Source organism: Myotis myotis, unplaced genomic scaffold (genome assembly GCF_014108235.1).
Source record: "Myotis myotis isolate mMyoMyo1 unplaced genomic scaffold, mMyoMyo1.p scaffold_m19_p_5, whole genome shotgun sequence".
Classification (NCBI taxonomy): domain Eukaryota; kingdom Metazoa; phylum Chordata; class Mammalia; order Chiroptera; family Vespertilionidae; genus Myotis; species Myotis myotis.
Window position 1 is genome coordinate 88,502,495 of NW_023416357.1, and position 24,745 is coordinate 88,527,239.

At 43.3% G+C, this 24,745-nt stretch overlaps 1 protein-coding gene across 2 annotated transcripts; it reads left to right on the top strand.

The window, feature by feature from the left end:
* The first annotated feature begins 8,174 nt into the window (after nucleotides 1–8,174).
* PSPH (phosphoserine phosphatase) lies at nucleotides 8,175–24,064 on the top strand. Of its 2 annotated transcripts, none has more exons than XM_036308492.1 (7): nucleotides 8,175–8,437; nucleotides 14,664–14,792; nucleotides 17,849–18,007; nucleotides 18,711–18,845; nucleotides 19,531–19,676; nucleotides 21,058–21,206; nucleotides 23,578–24,064. In XM_036308492.1, exons 3-7 carry the CDS (start codon nucleotides 17,868–17,870, stop codon nucleotides 23,683–23,685), a joined length of 678 nt encoding a protein of 225 aa, XP_036164385.1. In that variant the 5' UTR covers nucleotides 8,175–8,437; nucleotides 14,664–14,792; nucleotides 17,849–17,867; the 3' UTR covers nucleotides 23,686–24,064. The 2 variants fall into 2 exon arrangements, with proteins under 2 accessions (XP_036164385.1, XP_036164386.1); XM_036308493.1 differs by having other exon boundaries at nucleotides 14,683–14,792.
* The last annotated feature ends 681 nt before the right edge of the window (nucleotides 24,065–24,745 follow it).

A 24,745-nucleotide genomic window follows, 5' to 3' on the forward strand; every position in this document is an offset into this window, starting at 1 on the left:
TGCTCTGACCACTGAAAAACCCTGCCAGAATGCAATATTTTAATGCAATATTTTTTAAAAATCAAAGTTAATACAAAAACTCCACAATTAACAAATATCAGAGTTTTAAATTAGGCATCTCCACAAACATCCCCTCGGGCATTAGACAAAGCAAAACAGAAGGATCCCCTTGATTCCTCTAGAGGCAATCTATTTGCATATTTTATTTTACTAGTCTTGGTTATCACAAGTTACTTAACTTTTTTGACTCAATTTTCTAATCTATAAAGTAGGGTTAAGTGACATCCTAGAGAAAATTAAATGTGTAACATGGGCTGTATGTGCCAAATGTGGAAGGTGTTAAGTAAATTGTCACTACTGCATTCATATAATGTAATTATTTATTTTTTTTAGCAGCTTGACAGATAGGTTTTCAATTTCTTGCTCTCTCTCTCTCTCTCTCTCTCTCTCTTTTCCTTCTGGCACCCCCATGATGGGAATGTTGTTACTGTTGAAGTTTTCCTAGAGGCTCCTTACACTATCCTCATTTAAAATATATATATTTTTTGATATCAGAGAGGAAGGGAGAGGGAGAGAGAGAAACATCAATGATGACAGAGAATCATTGATCAGCTGCCTCCTGCACGCCCCCTTCTGGGGATCGAGCCACAACTGGAGCATGTGCCCTTGACTGGAATCGAACCCAGGACCCTTCGGTCTGCAGGCCGACCCTCTATCCACTGAGCCAAACCAGCTAGAGCCACTATCTTCATTTTTTAAAATCATTTTTTCTTTTTGCTGTTCTAATTGGATTTTTTTTTAATAAATATTTTTTTATTGATTTTTTACAGAGAGGAAGGGAGAGGGATAGAGAGTTAGGAACATCGATGAGAGAGAAACATCGATCAGCTGCCTCCTGCACACCCCCTACTGGGGATGTGCCCACAACCAAGGTACATGCCCTTGACCAGAATCGAACCTGGGACCCTCCAGTCCGTAGGCCAATGCTCTATCCACTGAGCCAAACCGGTCAGGGCTAATTGGGTATTTTCTACTTCCTGATATTCCAAATCACTGATTTAATTATCTGCTGCATCTACTCTACTGCTGATTCCCTGTAATTTATTCTTCATTTCAGTTAGTATATCCTCATTTCTGACTGGCTCTTTTTTATGCTTTCCATGTCTTTTTTTTATGCTGTTGAAGTTCTCAGTAAGATCCTTGAGCATCCTTATAGCCATTGTTTTGAACTCTGTATCTGGTAGTTTGCTTGCCTCCATTTAATTTAGTTCTTTTTCTGGAGATTTCTCCTGTTCTGTCATTTGTGACCTATTTCCTTGTCTCTTCATTTTGGCTGCTTCCCTGTGTTTGTTTCTATGTATTAGGTAGAGCTGCAACATCTCCCGGACTTGGTAGAGTGGCCTTGTCTAGTAGGTGTCCTATAGGGCGCCCCCTAGTCACCTGACCTGGGTGCTCCAGGTGCACCCCTGTGTAGGCTCTGTACACTGTCCTGTTGTAGTTGAGGTTTGGTTGCTGTTGGCCCATCACTGGGAGGAATTGACCCTATGACAGATGGGCCGTGAGGACTGAGGGCCAACTGCAACTACAGCAGAGTTACTGTTGTGCAGGGGCTGGCCCTACAGAGCAGGACTTGCTTCAATAGGACTTTGGTGCTTGCTGAGTTCACCCTTCGAGTGTGTTATTTATGGAGGTGCAAGGGTTGTAATCTGGTGTGGTCTATAGCTGTCCACTGGGTGCACTGGCTCTGAGGCCTCCCAGAAGGTACATGGTCAGCCACCACCTGTGCCCTTCCTGGGGCCAAGTGGCACAAGCTACAGAGTGATCTGCAGATGGCTGCTACTTATGCTGGACTTGGAGGTGTCTAGGAGAGGCCAAGCTGTGAACCAAGGCCAGTTGCTGCTAGTGCCAGGCCTGGGATCACTTACCAAGAAGTACAGGGTACACAGAGACCAGATTTGAGAGATTTTAAGAAAATCTGAAGAGAGGCCATTTGGATGGAAAAGCCACTAGAAACAGCTTGGGTGGGCCCGAAATTTGGGTGGGGCAGGGTCTCAGGGAATCACCAGGGCGGGGCAAATAGGGTTAGCTAGGTTGATGGAGACTCCCATGTGGCACCTGCCTGGGGGCTCTGTGGAGAAAGGCCTCTTCCAGCACTCCTGTCTGGGACAAAGCTGCCTCTAGCAGCTTTTACCCCAATGCCAGACAACTCAGTACCTCCCCTAGGTCCCTGGTGCCTTTCTAGCTGCTGCCCCAGTGCTGGAGCTCAACGCAAATGAGTCAAAGTAAGTCTGCTTGGGCCCTTTAAGAGGAATGCCTGGGCCCTGGCCAGCGTGGCTCAGTTGGTTGAGCACCCGTGCACCGAGAGGTTGCTGGTTTGATTCTGCGTCAGTGCACATGCCCGAATCGAGGGATCAATACCCAGTAGGGAGCATGCAAGAGGCAGCCAATCAATGTTTCTCTCTCCCTCTCCCTCTCCCTTCCTCTTTCTCTAAAATCAATAAAAACATCCCTAGCTGGTTTGGCTCAGTGGATAGAGCATCGGCCTGAGGACTGAAGAATCCCAGTTTCGATTCCAGTTAAGGGCATGTACTTTGAATTCAGGCTCCTACCTGGTCCAGGCCCTGGCCAGGGCTCATGCAAGAGGCAACCAATAGATGTGCTTCTCTCACATCGGTATTTCTCTCTCTCTTCTACTCTCTAAAAATTAATGGAAAAATATCCTCGGGTGAATAATAATAAAATCAGTAAAAATATTTTAAAAAAAATAGAGGAATGCCTGGGATTCCAGCTGCACTCTGCGTCATTAAGCCATAATCCCCACTGGTTTTTATAACTTTTATAGCCACAACTTATAGGGACTTCTCTTCCTGGCACTGGAACCCTGGGCTGGGGGCTTGATGTGGGGCTGGGACGCCTCCTTCTTTGTGCTGTTGTTGTTAACCCTCATCTGAGGATATTTTTTCCATTGATTTTTCTTTTTTAAAAAAATAATTTTAAAAAATATTTTTATTGATTTCAGAGAGGAAGGGAGAGGAAGGGAGAGACAGAAACATCAATGGTGAGAGAGAATCATTGATCAGCTGCCTCTAGCACACCCCCTACCAGGAATCTAGCCCATAACCTGGGCATGTGTCCCTGACTAGGAATTGAACCAGTGACCTCTTGGTTCATGGGTCAAACCTCAACCACCGAGCCATACTGGCCAGGCTAGATGTTATCTTTAGGGAGGAAAAGATCAAGGGGTCTAAACTGCATGAGCATCAATATGCTAGGGGCAAGGTTCTTGTTTTCCCAGTTTTGCCCTTTACTAGGCATCTGGGGCTTTCTGCTGGGGTGTGTTTCTGTACCTGGCCCATTGTCCTGGCTCTGCTCACGTCTGCCTAACTGCCTATACTATTTCCAGTAGTAAAGAGAGTAGTAGTAACAGTACAAAAATAGAAATATGCAAAATGTCATCATTGGATACTTCTAGTTAAACACTTATAATAAGAGGCAAGAATCTGGGTAACCATGTATTTGCTATCATTTAACATTTTTGTCAAATTAATGAATATGATGAGATTGACTGGTTGATCCTAATGTCACTGGACAAAGTGGGGGAAAGAAAAGGATGAGCTCAAAGGATTCAAATTCCCAGCTCAAGCATTGTCTAATGATCTGAAAGGTTTCTAAGTCTATCCATCCCGAGTCTTTAATGTCAGTAGCTGTATAGCTTCAAATAGCTAAAAATTGAACTCAGAATCTCACGTAAGTGGCTGAATTGCAACGCAAACTGACAAATGAGGGCATTGATGAAGAAGGAGTGGTATCCTGAAATCTGGAATGGAAATGTGAGAACACCCTGAGGAAGTCTGGATGGTGAGCTCCTAAACCTTGTTGAATCCTCTTTGCCAGTAGAAGCAGCCTCTCTATCCCTGTCTCTGGAGATCTACCCTGCATTGCCCGGTGAAACTGTGATGGTCTCCCCTGAGGCAGTTCCCTTACAAGGCACTGACTGTCTTCAGGACCCATGCCCTCCACCCCTCTTTTCTTCTAGAACTAGAATGACTTCAGTCCCAGCAGGCCCTGGAGACACAAGTAAATTACAGGAACAAGTGGCCCAAAGATCCATGATGCCCATTCCTGCTACACTGCCTTCTTCTCACAGCCTGCGCCTGCGGGAAGGAACAACTCATGGAACGTTTCCTGTGATCAGCTAACAGAGGAAGAGACAGCTTGGGCCTGGTTTACAGACGGCTATGCAGGCACCACCAAAAAGTGAACAGCTGCAGTTTTACAGCTCCTTTCTGGGACTTCCCCAAAGGACAATGGTAACAGAGACTCCTCCCAGCAGGCAGAATGTCAAGCAAGGAATCTGGTTACTCGTAATATACTTTCCTTGGAAGGAGAAATGGCCTGATGAGTGATTATATACCAATTTATGGGCTGTGGCCAATGGTTTGGCTGGATAGCCAGGGACTTGGAAGAAGCATGATTTAAAAATTGGTGACAAGGAAGTCTGGGGAAGAGATTTGTGGACCTCTCTGAATGGACGTAAAATGTGAAGACATCTGTGTCCCATGTGAATGTTCACCAAAGGGTGACCTCAGCAGAGGAGAAATTTAGTAAGTGGCTAGGATAACTTGTTCTGTGGATACCAGTTGGCTTCTTTGCCTAGCCACTGCTGTCAATGCCCAATGAATTAATTTTATGAGGAACCACCACACTGTTTTCCACAGTGGCTGTCCCATTTTAGATTCCCATCAATAGGGCATAAGGGTTCTAATTTCTCCACATTTTTATTGGTTTGTTTGTTTGTTTTTTATAGTAGTCATTCTAATGGGTATAAGGTGGTATCTCGTTGTAGTTTTGATTTGCATTTCCCCAGTGATTAGTGATGGTGAACATCTTTTCATGATGCTTTTTCTGCATCAGTTGATACAATCATGTGGTTTTCCTTCTTTAGACTGTTAATATATGCCGGGGCTGACCAGCAACCCCTGAACGACAGATGAACAGATTACTCTGACACAGTTTGACTGTGGGGGAGTGTGCTAAGGGACGGCCTGACTGACAGCAGCCAGGCAGCCTTCATTGCCTGCCTGTTAGCCTTTTATTGCAGTTTTTACCTTTAGATACGATCAGTTGGTGAGTAATCTTGGGAGGACACACGTGTTTACATTGTCCTCTAGGCAAGGGCATCCCGGGATGAAGCATAGGGATTCCAGTAAACACCTGGGGGTCTGCACATGCACAGGCTTGTTTGGAAAGGTCAAGGAATAATTAGGGGCACCGCCTTCGACACTCCCCTGTCTCCCCTAAGTCAGAATTCCGATAAACAGGGCAGGCGGCCTTCCACACACTTCCCTTTTCTCAGAATGTCCTCCTTACAAACTTTTCAATCAAGTCTCCTGTGCTCCCCAACTAATATAGAGGGTTAAATGGATTGATTTTCTAATGTTGAACCCATCTTGCATACCTGGAATAAATCCCACTTGCTCATGATGTACAATCTTTTTATACATTACTGGATTGGATTTGCTAATATTTTATTAAGGATTTTTGTGCCTAAGTTCCTGAGATACTAATCTGCAGTTTTTATTTTTGTACTATCTTTGTTCAGTTTTGGTAACAGGGTAATGCTGTCTTTATAAAATGAATTGGGAAGTGTTTATTCCTTTTCTATTTTCTAGAAGAGTGTGTATAAAATAGATGTTAATTCTTCCCTAAATGTTTGGTAGAATTCTCCAGTGAAATCATCTTGACCTGGAAATTTTTTCCCCAAAAGGTTCTTTTTTTAAAAAAACAAACAAACAACAACACACAACACCCTACAGATTAAATTTAAAAAATTAATATAGGAATATTCAGGTTATGTATTTTTCCTATTGGGTGAGTTTAGTAATTTGTGTTTTTTCAAAGGAATTGATTGATTTTTATCAAAGTTGCATTTATGTGCATAGTATGTTTAAAGTACTTTCTTCCTAGTCTCTTACTGTGTGTGAGGTCTACAGTGATATCTCCTTTTTCATTCCTATTTTGGAAACTTGTGTTCTCTCTCTTTTGTCCATTGTCGGTATTGCTAGAGGTTTTTCAATTTTATTAATCTTTTCAACCAACAAGCATTTGGTTTTATAAAATTTCTCTATTGTTTTGTTTTTCATTTCATTGATTCCTGCTCCAATATTAATCATTTCCTTCCTTCTGCTTGTTTTGGGTTTATTTTGCTCTGCTGTTTTCTCTCTCTCTGTTCTTTATTGACCTCACTGCAAGTTCCCTGACCTTTCCCTTTGTAGTCTCTAATAATGCTGTTAAACCAATCTAGGAAATTTTTATTTCAGATATTGTATTTTTCAGTTCTATTAAAAAATTTTTCCATTAAAAATTTTCCATTTCTGCTCTGGCCAATGTGGGTCAATTAGTTGGAGTGTCATCCCGTACATCGAAGGGTCTTGGGCTTGATTCCCCCTCAGGGCACACATCCAGGTTGGGGGTTTGATTCCCCAATCTTACTACCATATTTTAGAAGGCTATTTATTAGCACTGACGTATAGAAAAACAGTACTTGATTCTAACATAGTTAATTATTAGAAAACTTTTTAGCTTATAAAAGTGGGATCTATACAAAACCTTTCAGGAACACTAGTATTCTCTGTATTGCTTTTTACTAACCAATTATGATTCAAGCTTTGCAAAATAATTTGCTAATGTTTTTATTATGACTTCATTATACTGTATTGTATTTGGTTCATATTTGCTATTTAACATTATTCCAGAAGAATAACAATGAAGCATCTAAGATCTGTTTATATTTTATGCTTGGTCTGGCAAGATTACTTCCTGATTGTTACATGTGCCTGTGCCTGTACCTGATTGTTGCATGTACCACCCATTAGCTTCCTCTGGACTTTTTTTTTTTTTTTTTTAATGTGGTATATGCTTTAGCTAAACAGTGTGTACAACACTGCCATCTCATGCCCACAGATGTTAATACAGGTGTGAGGTCGGCCTAGGGACTAAGTGTAGTTGACAGGTTTTACTCAGTATAAATATTTTATTTGAACTCTATTTCATATTAATCATGAAATATAAATAATTGCAGAAATGAATTCTGCCTTTCACATTTATTGTACTTGGCATTCTTTTCTCCTTTAAATAAACTCTCAATTGCCATTTATACTTATAGTGTATACAAATATTTGGTATTTAACATCTTGTTTCCTTTATTAGACTTGTTTCTAAATTACTACAAAACATAAACAGGTTCTTGATTAGATTGTTATTTTAAACTCCCTTATTTTGCCTCCCCCCGCCCCATTAATTGTATAGTCTTTTACCTCATATTTCAAAACATCAAAATTCCTCCTCTGCATCCTTCTTCAGAACCATCTCCAGCAGATCTGGGAGGAATTAAACCGGGTGTGCCACAAACATACAACCGTTTTCTTACTTAATGAACTATGAGAATATTGAACTTAAAGGCACATCTATCCAAAGAGCACCAGGCCTCTTGTTTCTGAATGAACTGTGGTCACTGAGGGGTTCTGTAGCAAAGGGCAGGGAATCTGTGACCAAGTGTCTTGCTCCAGCAATTGCATCCCTTCTGCGGGAGGGAGCACGTTGGAGGGCGCCTGCAGAGCGGACCGTCAGCATCTCAGGCTTAGGGTTGTGTTTAGGGTGGGACCTCACTGCCAGCTCCAGCAGCTGTATCCAAAGGTAAATAAATGTTAGGGGGCAATCAGTTTTCCTTATTGTAGCCAACATAAAAAAGTAAATAGCTGGGCAAGTGACACTTAGAAGAAAAGATGAAAAGAAAAAAAAAAGGGTGCAAAGGCTCCCTTTGTCATTCATGGTTTCCTGCATTTTAGTTACGAATATGCGTGGTTTTAAACGTTCCCTTGGGACCTACGTTCCTACAAGAGCTTAACGTCAAAACAGGCCTCTAAGAGGCTTTTGTTAGTCGCAAAGTCAGTGCAGAGGCCCCTCGTTTCTCTCACGTACCCTGATCCGAGTGGTGGTGACGGGGGGAGCGCTTCTGAAGGTCGGGTGCTCTTTCTCTCCTCTGCAGAGTGGAGGTGGTGCTGCCCCAGCTCTGAGGCGAAGCGTGCGCGGTGAAGTGCAGGTCTAGGGTGCAGGCGGGGAGGCCGGGGGGGGGGGGGGGGGGGGGGGCGGGCCCTGGGAGCCCCTCCCTGGGGGCGGGCCAAGGCTTCTCCCCAGCCCGGCAGCCTTCAGTTGAGATAAAGCACTTGCAAAGCAGACCAGAAAGCAGCGCCGTATCAGCAGATTTCAAATGATTGCTTGATAAAGAAAGGCTCTGCGCGTCTGCCCCGGTCACTTGCCTCGGAACCGCGCGACCGAAGGTGGGAGCCGGCCCTGGGCCCCCTGCTGTCGGAAGGTTCTAGCCGCGGGAATCCTGGAGGCGGCGGGCGGCGGCCCAGGAAGGAGCAGCAGCACCAGGGTGAGTTCGGGCATGTGTTTGTCACCCCGTGTGCCCAGCTTTCTGATTCACCCGCCTGCCGCGTGCACATTCAGCGCCTCTGTGATCCTACATTTATTTCTCTTCATCGGGATAGATAAAGCATTTCATGGGATTGCAAGGCTGTCTTTTCATCAGTTTGCTTTCGTGTAGCTTTTACTTGTTCCATTCCATCCCACTGCTGCCTGTTGCCAAACGGCATGAATGAATGATGCAATCCTGCACAGGGGAATCAATGCAAGATTAGAAAAAGCTCCGAAGTTTAGAGTTGCAGTGTCTGACTTTGCCGTCTTCTTTCCCATTAGAATTAGAATTTTAAGTAAGTTGCTGGTTTACCAGGTACATTGTTGTAGTTGGAGAGATACAGCTTCACATTGGGAGTTAAATAAGTATTTCATTCATAAACTTATTTACTCTATCTTCTTTTTTTTTTTTTTAATATATTTTATTGATTTTTTTACAGAGAGGAAGGGAGAGAGACAGAGAGTCAGAAACATCGATGAGAGAGAATCATCGATCAGCTGCCTCCTGCACATCTCCTACTGGGGATATGTCCGCAACCCAGGCACATGCCCTTGACCGGAATCGAACCCGGGACCTCCCAGTCCGCAGGCCGACGCTCTATCCACTGAGCCAAACCGGTTTCGGCAACTCTATCTTCTTTATGTGCCTTGCACATTATGGTTAAATATTTGGCCGGAGCCTGGCGGTTGAGCGTGGACCTACGTACCAGAAGGTCACACAAGGTTGATTCTTGGTCAGGGCACATGCCTAGGTTGCAGGCTCATCCCCAGCACGGGGCGTGCAGAAGGCAACCAATCAATGATTCTCTCATCATTGATATTTCTATCTCTCCCTCTCCCTGCCTCTCTGAAATCAATACAAAATATATATATTTTTAAAAAGATATACTCTCAGCCGGCTGGCGTGGCTCAGTGGTTGAGCATGGACCTATGAACCTGGAGGTCATGGGTTCAATTCCTGGTTAGGGCATATGCCCGGGTTGTGGGCTTCATCCCCAGTGTGGGGCCTGCAGGAGGCAGCTGATCAATGATTCTCTCTCATCACTGATGTTTCTCTCTCTCTCTCTCCCTCTCCCTTCCCATCTGAAATAAACTCAATAAAAATATTAAAAAAACACAACAGTGGTGAAACTTAGAGTAATTAAATATTAAAAAAAAACATATACTCTCTTTTTTTTTTCCTGTTCATCAGATTATTTATTCACTTGATTCTTAGATTCACTTGTTGATAGATGCATATTTGTTGTTCATAATTTGTATCTTTATCTTTTTCTTCCTCTTCCTCTTCTTAAAGGATACCTTTCAGCATTTCATATAATCCTGGTTTGGTGGTGATGAACTCCTTTAGCTTTTCCTTGTCTGTGAAGCTCTTTATCTGACCTTCAATTCTGAATGATAGCTTTGCTGGATAAAGTAATCTTGGTTGTAGGTTCTTGGTATTCATCACTTTGAATATTTCTTGCCACTCCCTTCTGGCCTGCAAAGTTTCTGTTGAGAAATCAGCTGACAGTCGTATGGGTATTCCCTTGTAGGTAACTGAGTTTCTTTCTCTTGCTGTTTTTAAGATTCTCTCTTTGTCTTTTGCTCTTGGCATTTTAATTATGATGTGTTTTGGTGTGGTCCTCTTTGGATTCCTTTTGTTTGGGGTTCTCCGCGCTTCTTGGACCTGTAAGTCCATTTCTTTCACCAGGTGGGGGAAGTTTTCTGTCATTATTTCTTCAAATAGGTTTTCAATATCTTGGTCTCTCTCATCTTCTGGCACCCCTATAATTCTGATGTTGGTACGCTTGAAGCTGTCCCAGAGGCTCCTTACACTATCCTCGCATTTTTGGATTCTTTTTTCATTTTGCTTTTCCGGTTGGGTGTTTTTTGCTTCCTCACATTTCAAATCATTGACTTGATTCTTGCGCTCCTCTGGTCTGCTGTCGGGAGTCTGTATAATATTCGTTATTTCAGTCCGTGTATGCTTAATTTCTAGTTGGTTCCCCAGTATAACATCGAGGGTCTCATTAGTTTTCTTGTAGATCTCATTAAGTTTATTGGCGGCTTCTAAACAGTTCTTGAGAGACCTTAAAAGTGTGGTTCTGAACTCTATATCTTCCATTGACAATTTTGTCCTGTTTCTTTGTCTCCGCATTTTGTTATGCTTCCTTTGTGCACCCCCTAGTGGTCTTTGTGCGCAGTCTTATAGTTAAACCTTGATTGTTGTAGCTAATACCAGGGAGGGTACATATACTCTCTTACCCTGAATTAAAAAAATAAGTAAATAAATATTTGACTGGTATTGGAATGAGGATCAGGGAAGACAATAATAAAATCCAGTATTTCTATATTTTATTACAACTTCCTGGTAAATTTTCATTATAATAATGATCATGGTCCTGTCACTTTCATGTTGGTGAAACTAAGCAGTTGGGATGTTTTATGTTTTTAAGTGATTTGATACATGCCTAATTTTTTTAAGCTAATGTTTTACTGATGTCTAATTTCATTCAACAATATGCACCCATTTTAAGTGTACATTATGATGAATTGTGAAAATTTTATACATACTTGGTCACCACCACAGTAGAACACTTCCATTGCCCCTGAACGTTTCCTAGGGCCTCTTTGCACTCAGGTACCCCATCCCTAGCCCTCCTGACCTGATTTTTGTCATTTGTTTGTGTAATGCATTTGTTTGTGTTTTCTAAGGTTTCATATAAGTGGAATCATATTGTATGCACTCTTTTGTGTCTGGCTTCTTTTGGTCAGTATAGTTTTTTAAAATATTTATTGATTTTATAGCAGAAATCAGTAATTCATTCCTTTTTCTTGCTGAGTAGTGTTCCATTGTGGGGATATACCACAATTTGTTTATCCATTTATTTGCTGGTGGACAGACATTCTAGTTCCTATCATGAATAAAGCAGCTATAAATACATTTTCATTTCTATTGGATAAAGCTCCAGTAGTGAGGTTGCTAAGTCTTATGGGAATTATATGTTTAACTTTGTAAGAAACTGCCAAACTGTTTTTCCAAAGTGGTTTTACCATTTTACATCCCACCAGCAATCTATGGGTTCCAATTGTTCCACGTCCTCAGCAATACTTGGTATTGTCACTTTATTTTAGTAGTTCTTCTTCCTTTTTTTTTTTGGTTAATCTTCTCCCAAGAATATTTTTAGAGAGAGTGGAAGGGAGGGAGAGAAGGGAGAGAGAAGAGAGAGAGAGAAACATTGATGAGAGAGGCATCAACCAACTGCCTCACCCATCCTGGGCTGGGTATCAAATCTGCAGCCCAGCCCAGCCTCTGTGGTTCAGTGGCTGAGCGTTGACCTATGAACCAGGAAGTTATAGTTTATTCCTGGTCAGGGCACATGCCCAGGTTGCCAGCTTGATCTCCAGTAGAGGGGCATACAGGAGGCAGCTAATCAATGATTCTCTCTCATCATTGTTGTTTCTATCTCTCTCTCCCTTCCTCTCTGAAATCAATAAAAATATATTAAACACAAACCTGCAAACCTGCAACCCAGGTACCTGCCTTTGACCAGGAATCGAACTTGAGACCCTTCGGTACGCAGGCCAACACTCTATCCACTCAGCCACATCAGTCAGGGCTCCGACTTATTTCACTTAGTATAATACCCTCAAGTCCATCCATGTTGTTGCAAATGGCAAGGTTTCTTTCTTTTTCATCGTTGAGTCATTTTCCATTATATATAGGTCTCATGTCTTTTTTATCTATTCATCTATAGATAGATACTTAGGTTGCTTCTATATCTTGGCTGTTGTAAATAATGCTGCAGTGAACATAAAGGTGCACATGTCTTTTCGAATTAATGTTTTAGTTTTCTTTGGATAAACACCCAGAAGTAGAATTGCTGGATCATAAGGTAGTTCTATTTTTAATCTTTTTTTTTTTTTTTAAAGTGAGGTCTTTTTTTAAAAATATATTTCTTTATTGATTTCAAAGAGGAAGGGAGAAGGAGAGAGATAGAAACATCAATGATGAGAGAGAATCATTGATTGGCTGCCTCCTGCACACCCCACACTGGGGATGGAGCCCGCAACCCAGGCATGCGCCCTTGGCCGGAATCGAACCTGGGACCCCTCAGTCCTCAGGCCGACGCTCTATCCACTGAGCCAAGCCGGCCAGGGCTATTTTTAATCTTTTGAGGAACCTCCATACTGTTTTCCTTAGTGGCTGCACCCATAACAAAGAAACAGAATTTCCGGAGGATGAGGCCCAGAAATCAGGATTTTAAAAAGGTTCCCAGGTGATTCTAATGTGCAGCCAAGGTTGAGAACCACTGGTCTAGATGATATATCCATTGTGGTAAATGGGTTATTAAAGTCTTCAACTATTGTTACCAGAAAGGGACTGGGTCTGGAGCAGGTCTGCCTCAGGCCGGCCTGTAGTGTATGAGTTCTTGACTTCCTGAAGGAAAGATTCACACCACCAGTCCAGGTGATTTTGAGGGAACATTTATTAAAGCTGGGGACAGCAAAACAAGGAAGGGACTAGGATAGAAGAAGCAACAGGCGAGGGATTGGGTGGGGAAATGAGCCTAGGCTGGGCTGCTTTGGCTCACTAAGAAGTCAGAGACAAGAGGGCCTTGGGGACAGGGTCAGGGGGGTAGCCCAGATGAGCTGCCCATTGCTCCTGGTTGCAAGTCTCCTGGAGTCCCTTAGAGTTTAGGAGATGCACGCCTGTAGGGGAAGGAGATGGGGAAGGGAAAGGTGTGGGTGTGTTCCTGGAAGGGAGAGCACTTGTCCCGGGACCTTCGAGTTGAGGGGTTTTAAAGGCTGGGGGTGTAGGGGCGGTCTTAGGGGAGGATCTCAATAAAATATTCATCAGCTTTATGCTGATGCACCAAAAGGTGATTCTTCCCCCTTAATTTCATCAGTCCTTGGGTGTGGTTGGCAATGGCACTGATTGGATTTCTGCTATTTCCCTGAGTAGGGTGATTTAAGCAGTTTATCCTCTTGTCCGGGGAGAAATGCAAACCATTTACCCCCCCTTTTTTTTATAATATATTTTATTGATTTTTTACAGACAGGAGGGGAGAGGGATAGAGAGTTAGAAACATCGATGAGAGAGAAACGTCAATCAGTTGCCTCCTGCACATCTCCCACTGGGGATGTGCCTGCAACCAAGGTACATGCCCTTGACCGGAATCGAACCTGGAACCCTTGAGTCCGCAGGCCGATGCTCTATCCGCTGAGCCAAACCGGTTAGGGCCATTTACCCTTTTGTTGTTGTTGTTAATCATCACCCGAGAATATTTCTTCCATTGATTTTTAGAGAGAGTGGAAGGGAGCGAGAGAGACAAAAAACGTCCATGGGAGAGACACATCGATGGGTTGCCCTTGACTGGAATGGGACCCGAGACCCTTCACTGGCCAAAGCTCTAACCGCTGAACCAAACCGGTTAGGGCTAAACCCTTCGCTCTTAAGTGCCCTTGGTTACCGAAGACAGGATTTTGCGATTTACTAGGTTGCTGTAAACTGCTTGGCAGTTTAACTATGTCTCCGTTTCCCTAGCCCACGTGTCCTGGCTTACTAGCCAGTCGCAAGAGGCTGAGTACCCTGAGCCCTTTCTGAGTCCTGTAAGCGCCGTATTGGAAGCTTGTGAATCATTTTCATTCTGGCTCCCTTCCTTTCCAACCTCACCTTTGCTTTTCCTGGCCTCGTGTTCTTACACATGTCTTTTTATCTTTTGGTTTTCCTCAGAGCTTTTGCACTTTTACCCACATCTATTTGCAGTTTTAATTCGGAGGACTGTGATTCAAGCGGTAGGCTTTGTTCCCCCGGTTGGCAGCGGAGCGTCTGACTGTTCTTGGAATGCCGAGCACTTTGACTCCTCAGTTAGAAGGCAGCAGGGGCTGTTGTGTAGAGTCTACAAAGTGTTTGCATTTTGTTCTCCCGGTGGGTCCTCTTTCCCTTTTCCTCTCCTTTGTACCCTGCGACTCCGGGGTAGGTAATTCCCTGTCGCACCTGAAGCTTTTGCAGAGTCAAAGCCACAGGAAAGAATGTGTTTCACCCCTGTCTGGTGCTAGAAGGAGGCAGAGGTCAAGTGTGTCCCGAAGAAAGCAGTCTTGGGAAACAGTCCTAGGAGGAGGGAGAGTGAAGCCAGACAGTCTCCCCCTTTCTAATCGTGTGTCTGGACCTTGATGTTCATTTCCTTGTACTTTGTATCTAGGCGCTTTTTGCTCTTGCAGAACTCACCGGATCGCAAATAAATTTGTAGTCAGAACCTTATGCTGCATTTTTGCTGAGGAAAGAAGCAGGAAGAGAAGAGCATCTCCTAGGAACCCAGCGCGGGAGGAACGTGAGTCGGATTTGTCTTTTGTTGTTGTTCTTATGTGTTTGCCTATCAGTTAAGTAGTCTACTCACAATTTTAAATTTTAAAAATGGCCTGCTGCAACCTCTGTGGTACGCATAAAATCTCAGGTTCCCTCGTTTTTATCCTAAAATGTACTATAAGTGGGACCCTTAGTCCTAGTTACAGGGAATAATTTTTTAAAAATATATTTTTATTGATTTCAGAGATGAAGGGAGAGGGAGAGAAACATCAGTGATGAGAGAATCATTGACTGGCTGCCTCCTGCACGCCCCATACTGCGGATTGAGCCCGAAACCTGGGCATGTGCCCTGACCGGGAATCGAACCGTGACGTCCTTATTCATAGGTCAACGCTCAACCACTGAGCCATGCTGGCTATAGGGAATAATTTTGACTCTCCTCTGATCCAGAAGCTTCTCAGACTCCTTTGTTCAGTGTCTCAACTGCCTAAAGGGCATGAAACAGACTCACCCCTCCTGCCATATTGGCTACATTCCAATAACACTTTATTTATGGATCCTGAATTTTGAATTTCATGTCACTTTTATGTGTCTATAAAAAAGAAATAATCAGAGTCACTTTAAAATGGAGTTGGAGCTGTCATCTCGGAGGGACTGTCTTGCTCATCTTCTCAAGCCTTTGTAATGTTAAAACTGGGCAAAATAACCTTTGGACTGGGCCTAAAGCAGCATTGGGCCTCCAGCAACTGTTTGCAGAGATGACAAGAAATCAGATATTGGGACTTCAGGGGCTGACTGGACTGAAAATTAACAACATTCTTTAGAATTAGCGCCACTATGTTAGCTTATATGCACCTATAGAAATGCCTTCCTTCTATTGATGTAATTGGTCCCTTTCCTTTCTCATAAACACTCCTTGACTTCTAATCAGAACACTATTTACGTTTCTTTTTGAATCAGTGCTTCCCCAATAGCTATTCTTTTGATCTCAAATGCTTGTTGCTTTTCACTCTGGCCTTTTATCTTTAGGTGATATGTCACCAAATATTCTTCTTCTGTTGATTTTTTTCAACTATTTTAAATGTAAAAAACTTTTGGCCTGTGCGCCTAAGGGTTGAGGGTTCCATTTCCAGTCCAGGGCACATACCCGGGTTGCAGGTTTGATCTCTGAGTCCCAATCAGGGCAAGTGCTGGAGGCAACCAATCAATGTGCCTCTCTTACATCGATGGTCCTCTCTCTCTCCCCTCTCTTTCCCTCCCTCTCTTCCACTCTGAAGATCAATGAGAAAAAATATCCTCGGGTGAGGATTAACAAAAAAATAAAAAAACCACTCTTCGTAGGCCATACAAAAACAGGTGGCAGGCTGAATCTGGCCGACTGGCTGTAGTTTGCTGACCCCTGGCTTAAAAGACACTTTTTTTCCAAGTCAACTTTGAACTGGGTCATTCTGTCAAATGCATTGGTTAGAAATCAGTTAGGAAGTGAGTGGCCATCTCCTGTGAGCCTGTTTCCAGCCGGTCTATTCTAAATATAGATTATTCTTATGATTCTAGTGGCCTTGTTCATGAAACATTACTCTCTTTGGGTGCAGACTGGTTCAGGCAACCTCTAAGATCCCCGTTCACGCCCATGATTCTAGTCCGATGATTTTCTTAAAAAGAAAAACACCTCAAAATTATTTTTTAAACTGCCCTCCATAGCTTCTACAATGCTGGGGTCTCCCAGAGTTTCTTCCTGCGACCTCTCCTTTTCCTTTTATTTCCCGGGATCCTGACTTCAAGGTTCCATTCCCGGGGGGCTCTGTCCTCAGCCCTCTTCTCTCTCTTCTCCGCTCCAGTGACTGGCATCAGGCCATACCTTTAGTTACACCTTGACACTGGTGGCTAACACGTGTATGTTTAGCTCTGACCTCTCTTCTGAGGTGTATAGCCTTTCAAGGTTTCCCATTACCTAAAAGTTAAAATCCAAACTCCTTAGCCTGACCCAAGGCCCCGCTTGGTCTGAATTCCTTGCGCACTGCCGGGAAGCTTTCAGCACGTTATCCGTTATTCTTCCTCCATGCCTTTGGCCATGCCTTTTCCCCGCCTCCGCCATCACTGCCCTTTCTCCCTGTCTCCATCTCCCTCCTTCCTACTCCCAGCACACTCCAAAGTGATACCCTGCCCTCTGAGAGCCCACTCAGAGGGCCACTTGCCCCTCAAGATTCAGCTCACATACCCATGCCTCCTGGAAGCCCTGTTTCATAGGTAGGATTAAATGTTTTCTTCGTGTGCCCATAGTATCTTATGTACATTTCTATTTTAGCACTTGCCTTATTGCTATTATTAGCATGTCAGAAACAGTTGCATGTTGATTGAACATCAAATATGTTTATAAATTGTCACCTTTACTAGGCTGAGTTGCTGGGAACAGACTTTTAAGTCTGCTCATCTTTGTAGCCTCAGAGCCTGACGTTTAGAAGGTGTTTAATTTGTGTTAAAAAATGAATGAGTCCATGCCCAGCCGGGTGTAGCTCAGTGGTTGAGCGTCGACCCAGGAACCAAGAGGTCGCTGGTTCGATTCCTGGTCGGGGCATATGCCCAGGTTGCAGGCTTGATCCCCAGTGCGGGACATGTAGGAGGCAGCCAATCAATGATTCTCTCTCATCATTGATGTTTCTATCTCTCTTTCCCTCTCCCTTCCTCTCTGACATTAATAAAAATTTAAAAAAAGAGAGAAAAAAAAATGAATGAGTCCATGCTTTTGTGGGCTGTACTGAGTTTGATACAAATCAAAGTACTTTGGCATCAGTAGGCAAAATTGGGCCATTTTATGCTTATTCTAGAGGCCCAGTGCTCGAAATTCGTGCAAGAGTAGGCCTTCCTTCCCCTGGCTGCTGGCACCGGCTTCCCTCTGGTCCCTGGGACATAGGCTTCCCTCAAGCTGCGGGCAGGCACTTGGACTGGGGCTTCCCTCGCAGCCCTGGCTTCGCCTGGAAGAACGTCTGGAAGGATGTCCGGTCTAGTTAGCATATTATGCTTTTATTATTATAGATTTTATATCCTTAAAGATATTTATCTTTTTTTTTTTTTTTGTCATAGGAGGAAAATTCTTCTAAGGATGGTGTCCCACTCAGAGTTGAGGAAGCTGTTCTGCTCGGCCGATGCAGTGTGCTTTGATGTGGACAGCACGGTCATCCGAGAAGAAGGAATTGATGAGCTGGCCAAAATCTGTGGAGTGGCGGATGCTGTGTCAGAAATGTAGGGGCAGTGTTTATTCACTGTGTGAAAGGATAAAGGAGTGCAAAAGAGAGGAACTTTTGGGTGACATGCAGGTTCAGAGCCACAATTCCCTGGTTATGAAACAGGCAGGAGCCTCTTTCTTCCATCACTTAGAGCTGAGTTGGGTAGTGTTCACTATCTACTCATCCACTTTTACTATACAGATATTTAGGGCAAAAAAAGTTGCTTCTGACAAACAGATATGGATAAGACACTCTCTTCCCGTGGTCAGGGGAACAATGACGGTCACTAGCCAAAGAGGACGGCCTGGGTGGGTTCTCCGGTGTCCGGTGCTTCATGTCATGGTTGAAAGTGTGGCCTTAGTGGTTGGCTGGAAAGCTAGTTTTGGTTCAGAGTCTCTCAGTGGATGCCTGGCGGAGAGCCCCTCTCACCCTCCTGTCCTCCTTAGTGCTATCTGCAGTCGCCGGGTCATGGACCATTTCCTGTTCAGCTGCATTTGATATAAGACATGCCCATAAATATTATGTGATTCTCAAGCAAACCTTCACAGTTTGTTGTCAGGCCTCACTTTCATAGCATCGTAGCTTGGCTGCTGTGCAGTGGGGCTCTGGACAGCACCTTACTCATGGGTGGATGCTGTGTGAGTTGGGGGGAGCAGTTAGACATGTAAACTTGGGGAACAGCTGACTTGGCTGGCCTGACTGTTGGGTCTTCCTCCTAGGACAAAGCGAGCCATGGGCGGGGCAGTGCCTTTCAGGGCTGCCCTCACCGAGCGCTTAGCGCTGATCCAGCCCTCCAGAGAACAGGTGCAGAGGCTCATAAATGAGCACCCTCCACACCTGACCCCTGGCATAAGGTAAGAGGTATATTGGTCTGGGTATATTGTCTCTCTATCAGCACCTGCATTTTGGGGTGCATCCTTCTGAGGACATCTTGCCATTCCTTTATTTATTCTTTTAATGAGGACAATATAATAAGCTTAATTTAAAAACATTTTTTTTACTGTTGTTGCTATCATAGATGTCCCTCACTTCCCCGCCCCCCTTTGCCCACTTCCAGCTCTCTCCCCCCCCCCCCCCCGCCCTCTGGCCATCACCACATTGTTGTCTGTGTCAACGGGCTGTGCATATATGTTCCTTGGCTAATCTCTTCACCATATTTCCAGTTCCCCCCTCACCATTACTTTTGAGTTCCCTTCTATGTGGTTCTTTTGCCACTTAAATGAGTGACCCTGCCCATGCCTGCCTTCCCACTCTCCCTAAGGAGAGATTGAGTCTCCTCTTCATCTTGTGCTTCTAGGTCTAAGGGCAGAATATAGTTGCGGAATGGTTTCCTAAGACAGTCAGGTCCCACCCTTTAATGTATAAGTGCATTTAGAAAAACATATATAAGACATTAACTCACCAGGCAATATACTTTGTCCGATGGTACCTTGGGCAAATTCATTCAGGAGAAAAAATATATATAGATTTTTAGATTCCTTTTTATATTTCCTCTTTTATATTGATCAGTGTCTGATATTTTATATTTCTTTTTTGCAGGGAGCTAGTAAGTCGCCTACAAGAGCGAAATGTTCAGGTTTTCCTAATATCTGGTGGCTTTCGGAGCATCGTAGAGCACGTTGCTTCAAAGCTTAATATCCCATCAACCAATGTATTTGCCAATAGGCTGAAATTCTACTTTAATGGTAAGACTTGAATGGTAACATTTTCCCTTTCTCATCAGTTTTAGTTTTCAATATTCTAGGTAATGTCTGCTGGAATGCAACCTAAGTGAAGAGGCATCAGGATTAAATACTGAGATAAAGAATTCTCTCGACTGATATCTTTTGCTCCTTGGAATCCTTTGCTCAGCAAAATACACTTAGGGCATCACCTCTCCTAGCTTTGAGGTTCATATAGTCATTTATCAGGATGCAAATGCCTGCACTTAGTGAACTGTTCATTTCCATGTGAGTCACATGACTAATTTTGTTATGCATTATATTTCTGTTTTATGAGAGCTCTCGTGTGTTTGAACCAATTTAGACTCAGGAAGGAGGGTTCACTTGTTAGCAAGTCAGTGCACTGGAGGTGCCTCTGGCCCCTTTAAGGACCATCATAGAGCCACAGCTGTAGTTTTCTATTATCTTTTTTGTTATTGTTGTTAATCCTCACAACAAGGATATTTTTCCGTTGATTTTTAGAGAGAGTGGAAGGGAGAGACAGAGAGAGAGAAACATCGATGTGAGAGAGACACATCAATTGGTTGCCTCCCACATGCGCCCAGACTGGCGCCAGGGATCTAGCCTGCAGCTGAGGTACATGCCCTTGCCGCTCTAACACTGAGTAAACCGGCTAGTTTTCTATTATCTTAAGATGTCTCCAGTTACGTCAAGGGGTGGCTGACATTCTTAAACCAAATAACCTTAACAATTTAAAATATGTTAATAGAACCCTTTCAAATGGTAGATAGATAGAGATCATTAGAGAATGAGTATGGTAATTACTGTAAGAATGAAATAATTGATCAAATATAAGTTGGAATCTTATCTGAGATGAAATTATGTATTAATTTATTAAAATTTTAAATATATATATTTTTATTGATTTCAGGGGGGGGAAGAGAAACATCAATGATAAGAGAGAATCATTGATCTGCTGCTTCCTGTACACCACCTCCCCCCTCCCCCCCCCTTCCCCCTTTGAGGCTCAAGTCTGCAACCCGGGCATGTGCCTTGATTGGGAATTGAACTGTGATCTCCTGAGCCACGCTGGCCATATTACTATTTCATGCTGATCTGCTACCTTAACATGGTTTGAGAATTAATAGACTAGAAGCTTAGAGGATAAAACTAATTTACCCAAGGTGTAACATAAAGTGACATACAGGAGTAACCTTGTATTTGTAATTTAAAACAAAGCTTGCTTATTCTGAGGAACCGGTGTGGAAGTCCAGGCTGTGTCACTTCCCTGAAGACCATTCTTAGCTTTCTCAGTGACCTTTAAGTGAGGATGTCATCTATGCAAAAAGCTGACCCTAGTGATACAATTCTGTGTGTCTCTAACAGTTTTAATTTCTCACTTAAGGTGAATATGCAGGTTTTGATGAGACGCAGCCAACAGCTGAATCTGGCGGAAAAGGAAAAGTTATTAAACTTTTAAAAGAAAAATTTCATTTTAAGAAAATAGTCATGATTGGAGACGGCGCCACGGACATGGAAGCCTGTCCTCCCGCTGTACGTAATGAGCGTTCTCATTCTCTCAGGTTGGACTTTTGTTTTAGCTGATTCAGAATTCAGCTTCTGGGAGTTAAACAAATTAAATATCATTGGAAGAGAAAAAACAATAAACAAAACAAATTTAATCTTAATATGTCAGTTGACCTTTTGCAAATCCAAGAAAGGTTGCAAATAAGGAACTAAAAACTTTTAAAACTTTCAGCAACCCCTGTCCCTGCTTCATGGCCACCTTTTAGCCCAAGTGCGCACTCAAGTAAGTCAGCTTTATTTCCTCCAATAATTCCACAAACGATACAGCTCTTGTAACTCAGCAACATTTTTATGTCCCTTTATAATTGATAAACTATTTCCTCATCCACTGTGTCATTTAATCCTCACAACAGCCCTGAGAGGTGAGGTCTTATGTCCTTTTCACTGCTTGGGAACTGAGGTTCATGAGGTTGGACGGCATGCCTATGTTAAAGGATTTTTTTTTTTTAATACATTTCATTGATTTTTTACAGAGAGGAAGGGAAAGGGACAGAGAGTTAGAAACATCGATGAGAGAGAAACATCGGTCAGTTGCCTCCTGCACACTCCCCACTGGGGATGTGCCCACAACCAAGGCACATGCCTCTGACCGGAATCGAACCTGAGATCCTTCAGTCCGCAGGATGACGCTCTATCCATTGAGCCAAACCGGTCAGGGCTATGTTAAAGGATTTTATTCTTCTGAATTAGTGATGTTTTCTGAGACCACCAGGAAGCAGATGCTATGTACCGAGGGTCCTAAATATCAAAACTGTCCATTTCACATAGGACTCTGCCTTTATCGTCTCATTCTAACTTAAGAAAAACAGAACCAAAAATACAGTGAGCTCTTTTACTACCTTACTTCCTGAGATCTAAAAATAGGAACTGCCTTTGTAAATGATTAATCAAAAGTGGTTAAAGATCTTTTGGCAACCTTATAACATTGCTTGAATTTGTTCAAGATAACACATTTTTAGATGATTTGCCACTACATTGGGGTTGACTAAGTAATGAGCTCAGGGCTAGTGTCATGAGGAATTCACGGACATAGATGCGGTGTTCTCTCAGGGAGCTCCAATCGTGTTGAGATATGACAAATCATAACTTCCAGATCAGGATTTATAATTATCTGCCAAAATTGCAAAAGCCTGACGGAACCAGGAGAAGGTGGTGCGCATGCAGGTGTCGCTCTGGGAAGGTTGCTCCGAGGCACCTGTGACCTACAGGAAGGTTAGCACAGGCGGGCCTGGTAGGGCTCAGGGGAGGACGTTTCCAGAGGGGGAGGCGGCAGGCAGAGGGGGATGTATCAGGCATAGTTCTGGGCTGGTCGGGGGCAAGGACCAGCAGGAGTGGGCTTTCTCTTCAGCCACCGCTGAAGACCCCACACTTCCCCAGGCACGTGGGTGTTACCTCTAGGTCATGGGAAGCCCGAGGAAGCTTCTGGAGAGAGAAGGAATGAGTCAGTGTGTTAGGACAGCTGAGTTGGTGCTGGCATGTGGAAAGGACTGTCACGGAGGCAGGAAGCTCAGTGAAGAGGCTAAAATTTTTTTTTTAAATATATTTTTATTGATTTCAGAGAGGGAAGGGAGAGAGAGATAGAAACATCAATGAGAGAGAATCATTGATTGGCGGCCTCCCGCATACTCCCCATTGGGGATCGAGTCCACAACCCAGGCATGTGCCCTTGACCGGAATCAAACCGGGGACCCTTCAGTCCACAGGCTGACGCTCTATCCACTGAGCCAAACCAGCTAGGGCGAGGAGGTTAAACTTAACCGGATGGTGAGAATCTAGTTATATTCCTCTCCATCCCCTTAATATGGTATGAAAATTAAAATGAAGAGAAAGAGCAAGTAAGAGAATTTTGTACTTCCAAATTAGTCTGTATCGCGTCTATATCCGTTCTGGAGGCCCACGATGTGCAGGGGGTGGCTGTGCACTCATTCGGCGGGCGGGGGGCTCACAGGGAGCTCTGGGGACACCAAGTGACGTTGGCTCATCTCTTTTTGCACAAACAGTTTATTCTTCCAAACGACACTTACTGCCCTAGGCTGCTACTGTATGTTTTTGCTTTTAAATTTTGATTAGTCTTTTCTTTTTTTTTAAAAAAAAATATATTTTATTGATTTTTTACAGAGAGGAAGGGAGAGGGGTAGAGAGTTAGAAACATCGATCAGCTGCCTCCCGCACAACCCCTAATGGGGATGTGCCCGCAACCAAGGTACATGCCCTTGACCGGAATCGAACCTGGGACCTTTCAGTCCACAGGCCGACACTCTATCCACTGAGCCAAACCCGTTAGGGCTTCTTTTCTTTTTTAAAAAGCTTAACTCTGCTCCTTGTTTTGTCTTCTTAGGATGTTTTCATTGGATTTGGAGGAAACGTGATCAGGCAACAAGTAAAGGACAACGCCAAATGGTACATCACTGATTTTGTAGAACTTCTGGGAGAACTGGAAGAATAATCAATTTTTATATAGCTCACAACTTCAGATTTTTAAAAGTTATACAGTTTGGTACTATTTGTTTACAATGGCCTACTACAACTTGATGGATACATTTGGTACTGATTATCTGTACTTCCAAACTTTAGAAAGTCGCTTTTTTAAAAAACTGTAGTTCAGTATTATTATGACCACCAATTACCTGGAAAGTTTTATAATCTGAAATCTTTATGTATTTTCCTACCTTTATTTTATTGGAAGGTTTTTAAAGGTGGAGAGTAAATTAAACACTTTCCCTACTGAAAATGTGGATTAGGCAGTGAGTTAATAGAAAATTAATATTAGGTGAATATTAGTTTTCCCTTTGATATATAAATAAAAGTTTATCCATGTATCAGAATGAATTTGTGGAATTTTTATTTCTTCCTGTCAAATGTATTTCAATATCCAATACTTCAATTACTTTTAAGTGTTTGAGTAGAAACAACCTTGAGGCAGGCAAGGAACCTAGGGATGAAGTGAGACCCCTCTCCTCTGATCACAGGGCAGAGTGCTGGTCACATGTTCCCACCACAAGGCCCCTGCTCACCCACCCGTCGAGTGAAGCTCTGGGCGATGAAGGATGGAAGCGCTTTTATTACCACTTGGAATTGGTCATTTAGGGAATGCTTACAAAGGCTTAAGACAAACGATGGAGTCTGAAACAAAAGTTCTGACCCTAAAGAACGGGTATTTGATAGCCACATGAAGTAAAAGAACTGAAACAAGTTTTACTCATTCCAACTGAAGGGCAGCACTTGCCCCTAAATGAATTAAGAAATTCTCCTAAGAGCACAGATGAACCGTTTCTTACAAGTGACGTGGAAGCCAGGTTCATGTCTATTCTGAGCAGTGTCAAGAATAGGAAATTCCAGAACATGGCTTTCAAAGTATAAGATTACATGCTCTCCCTAGAGGAAAAATCCGGTGTGGATCAGTGGCTAAAGCGTCAGCCCACGCACTGAAAGGTTGTAGGTTCGATGTCCAGCCCTGGTCAGGGCGTGTGTGGGAAGCAGCCAATTGATGTGTCTCTCACATTGAT

Coding starts and splice junctions, on each gene's coding strand:
- PSPH (XM_036308492.1), top strand. CDS start 17,868: ATGGTGTCCCACTCAGAGTTGAGGAAGCTGTTCTGCTCGGCCGATGCA. Junction 18,008..18,710: donor GCGGATGCTGTGTCAGAAAT/GTAGGGGCAGTG, acceptor TCTTCCTCCTAG/GACAAAGCGAGCCATGGGCG. Junction 18,846..19,530: donor CACCTGACCCCTGGCATAAG/GTAAGAGGTATA, acceptor TCTTTTTTGCAG/GGAGCTAGTAAGTCGCCTAC.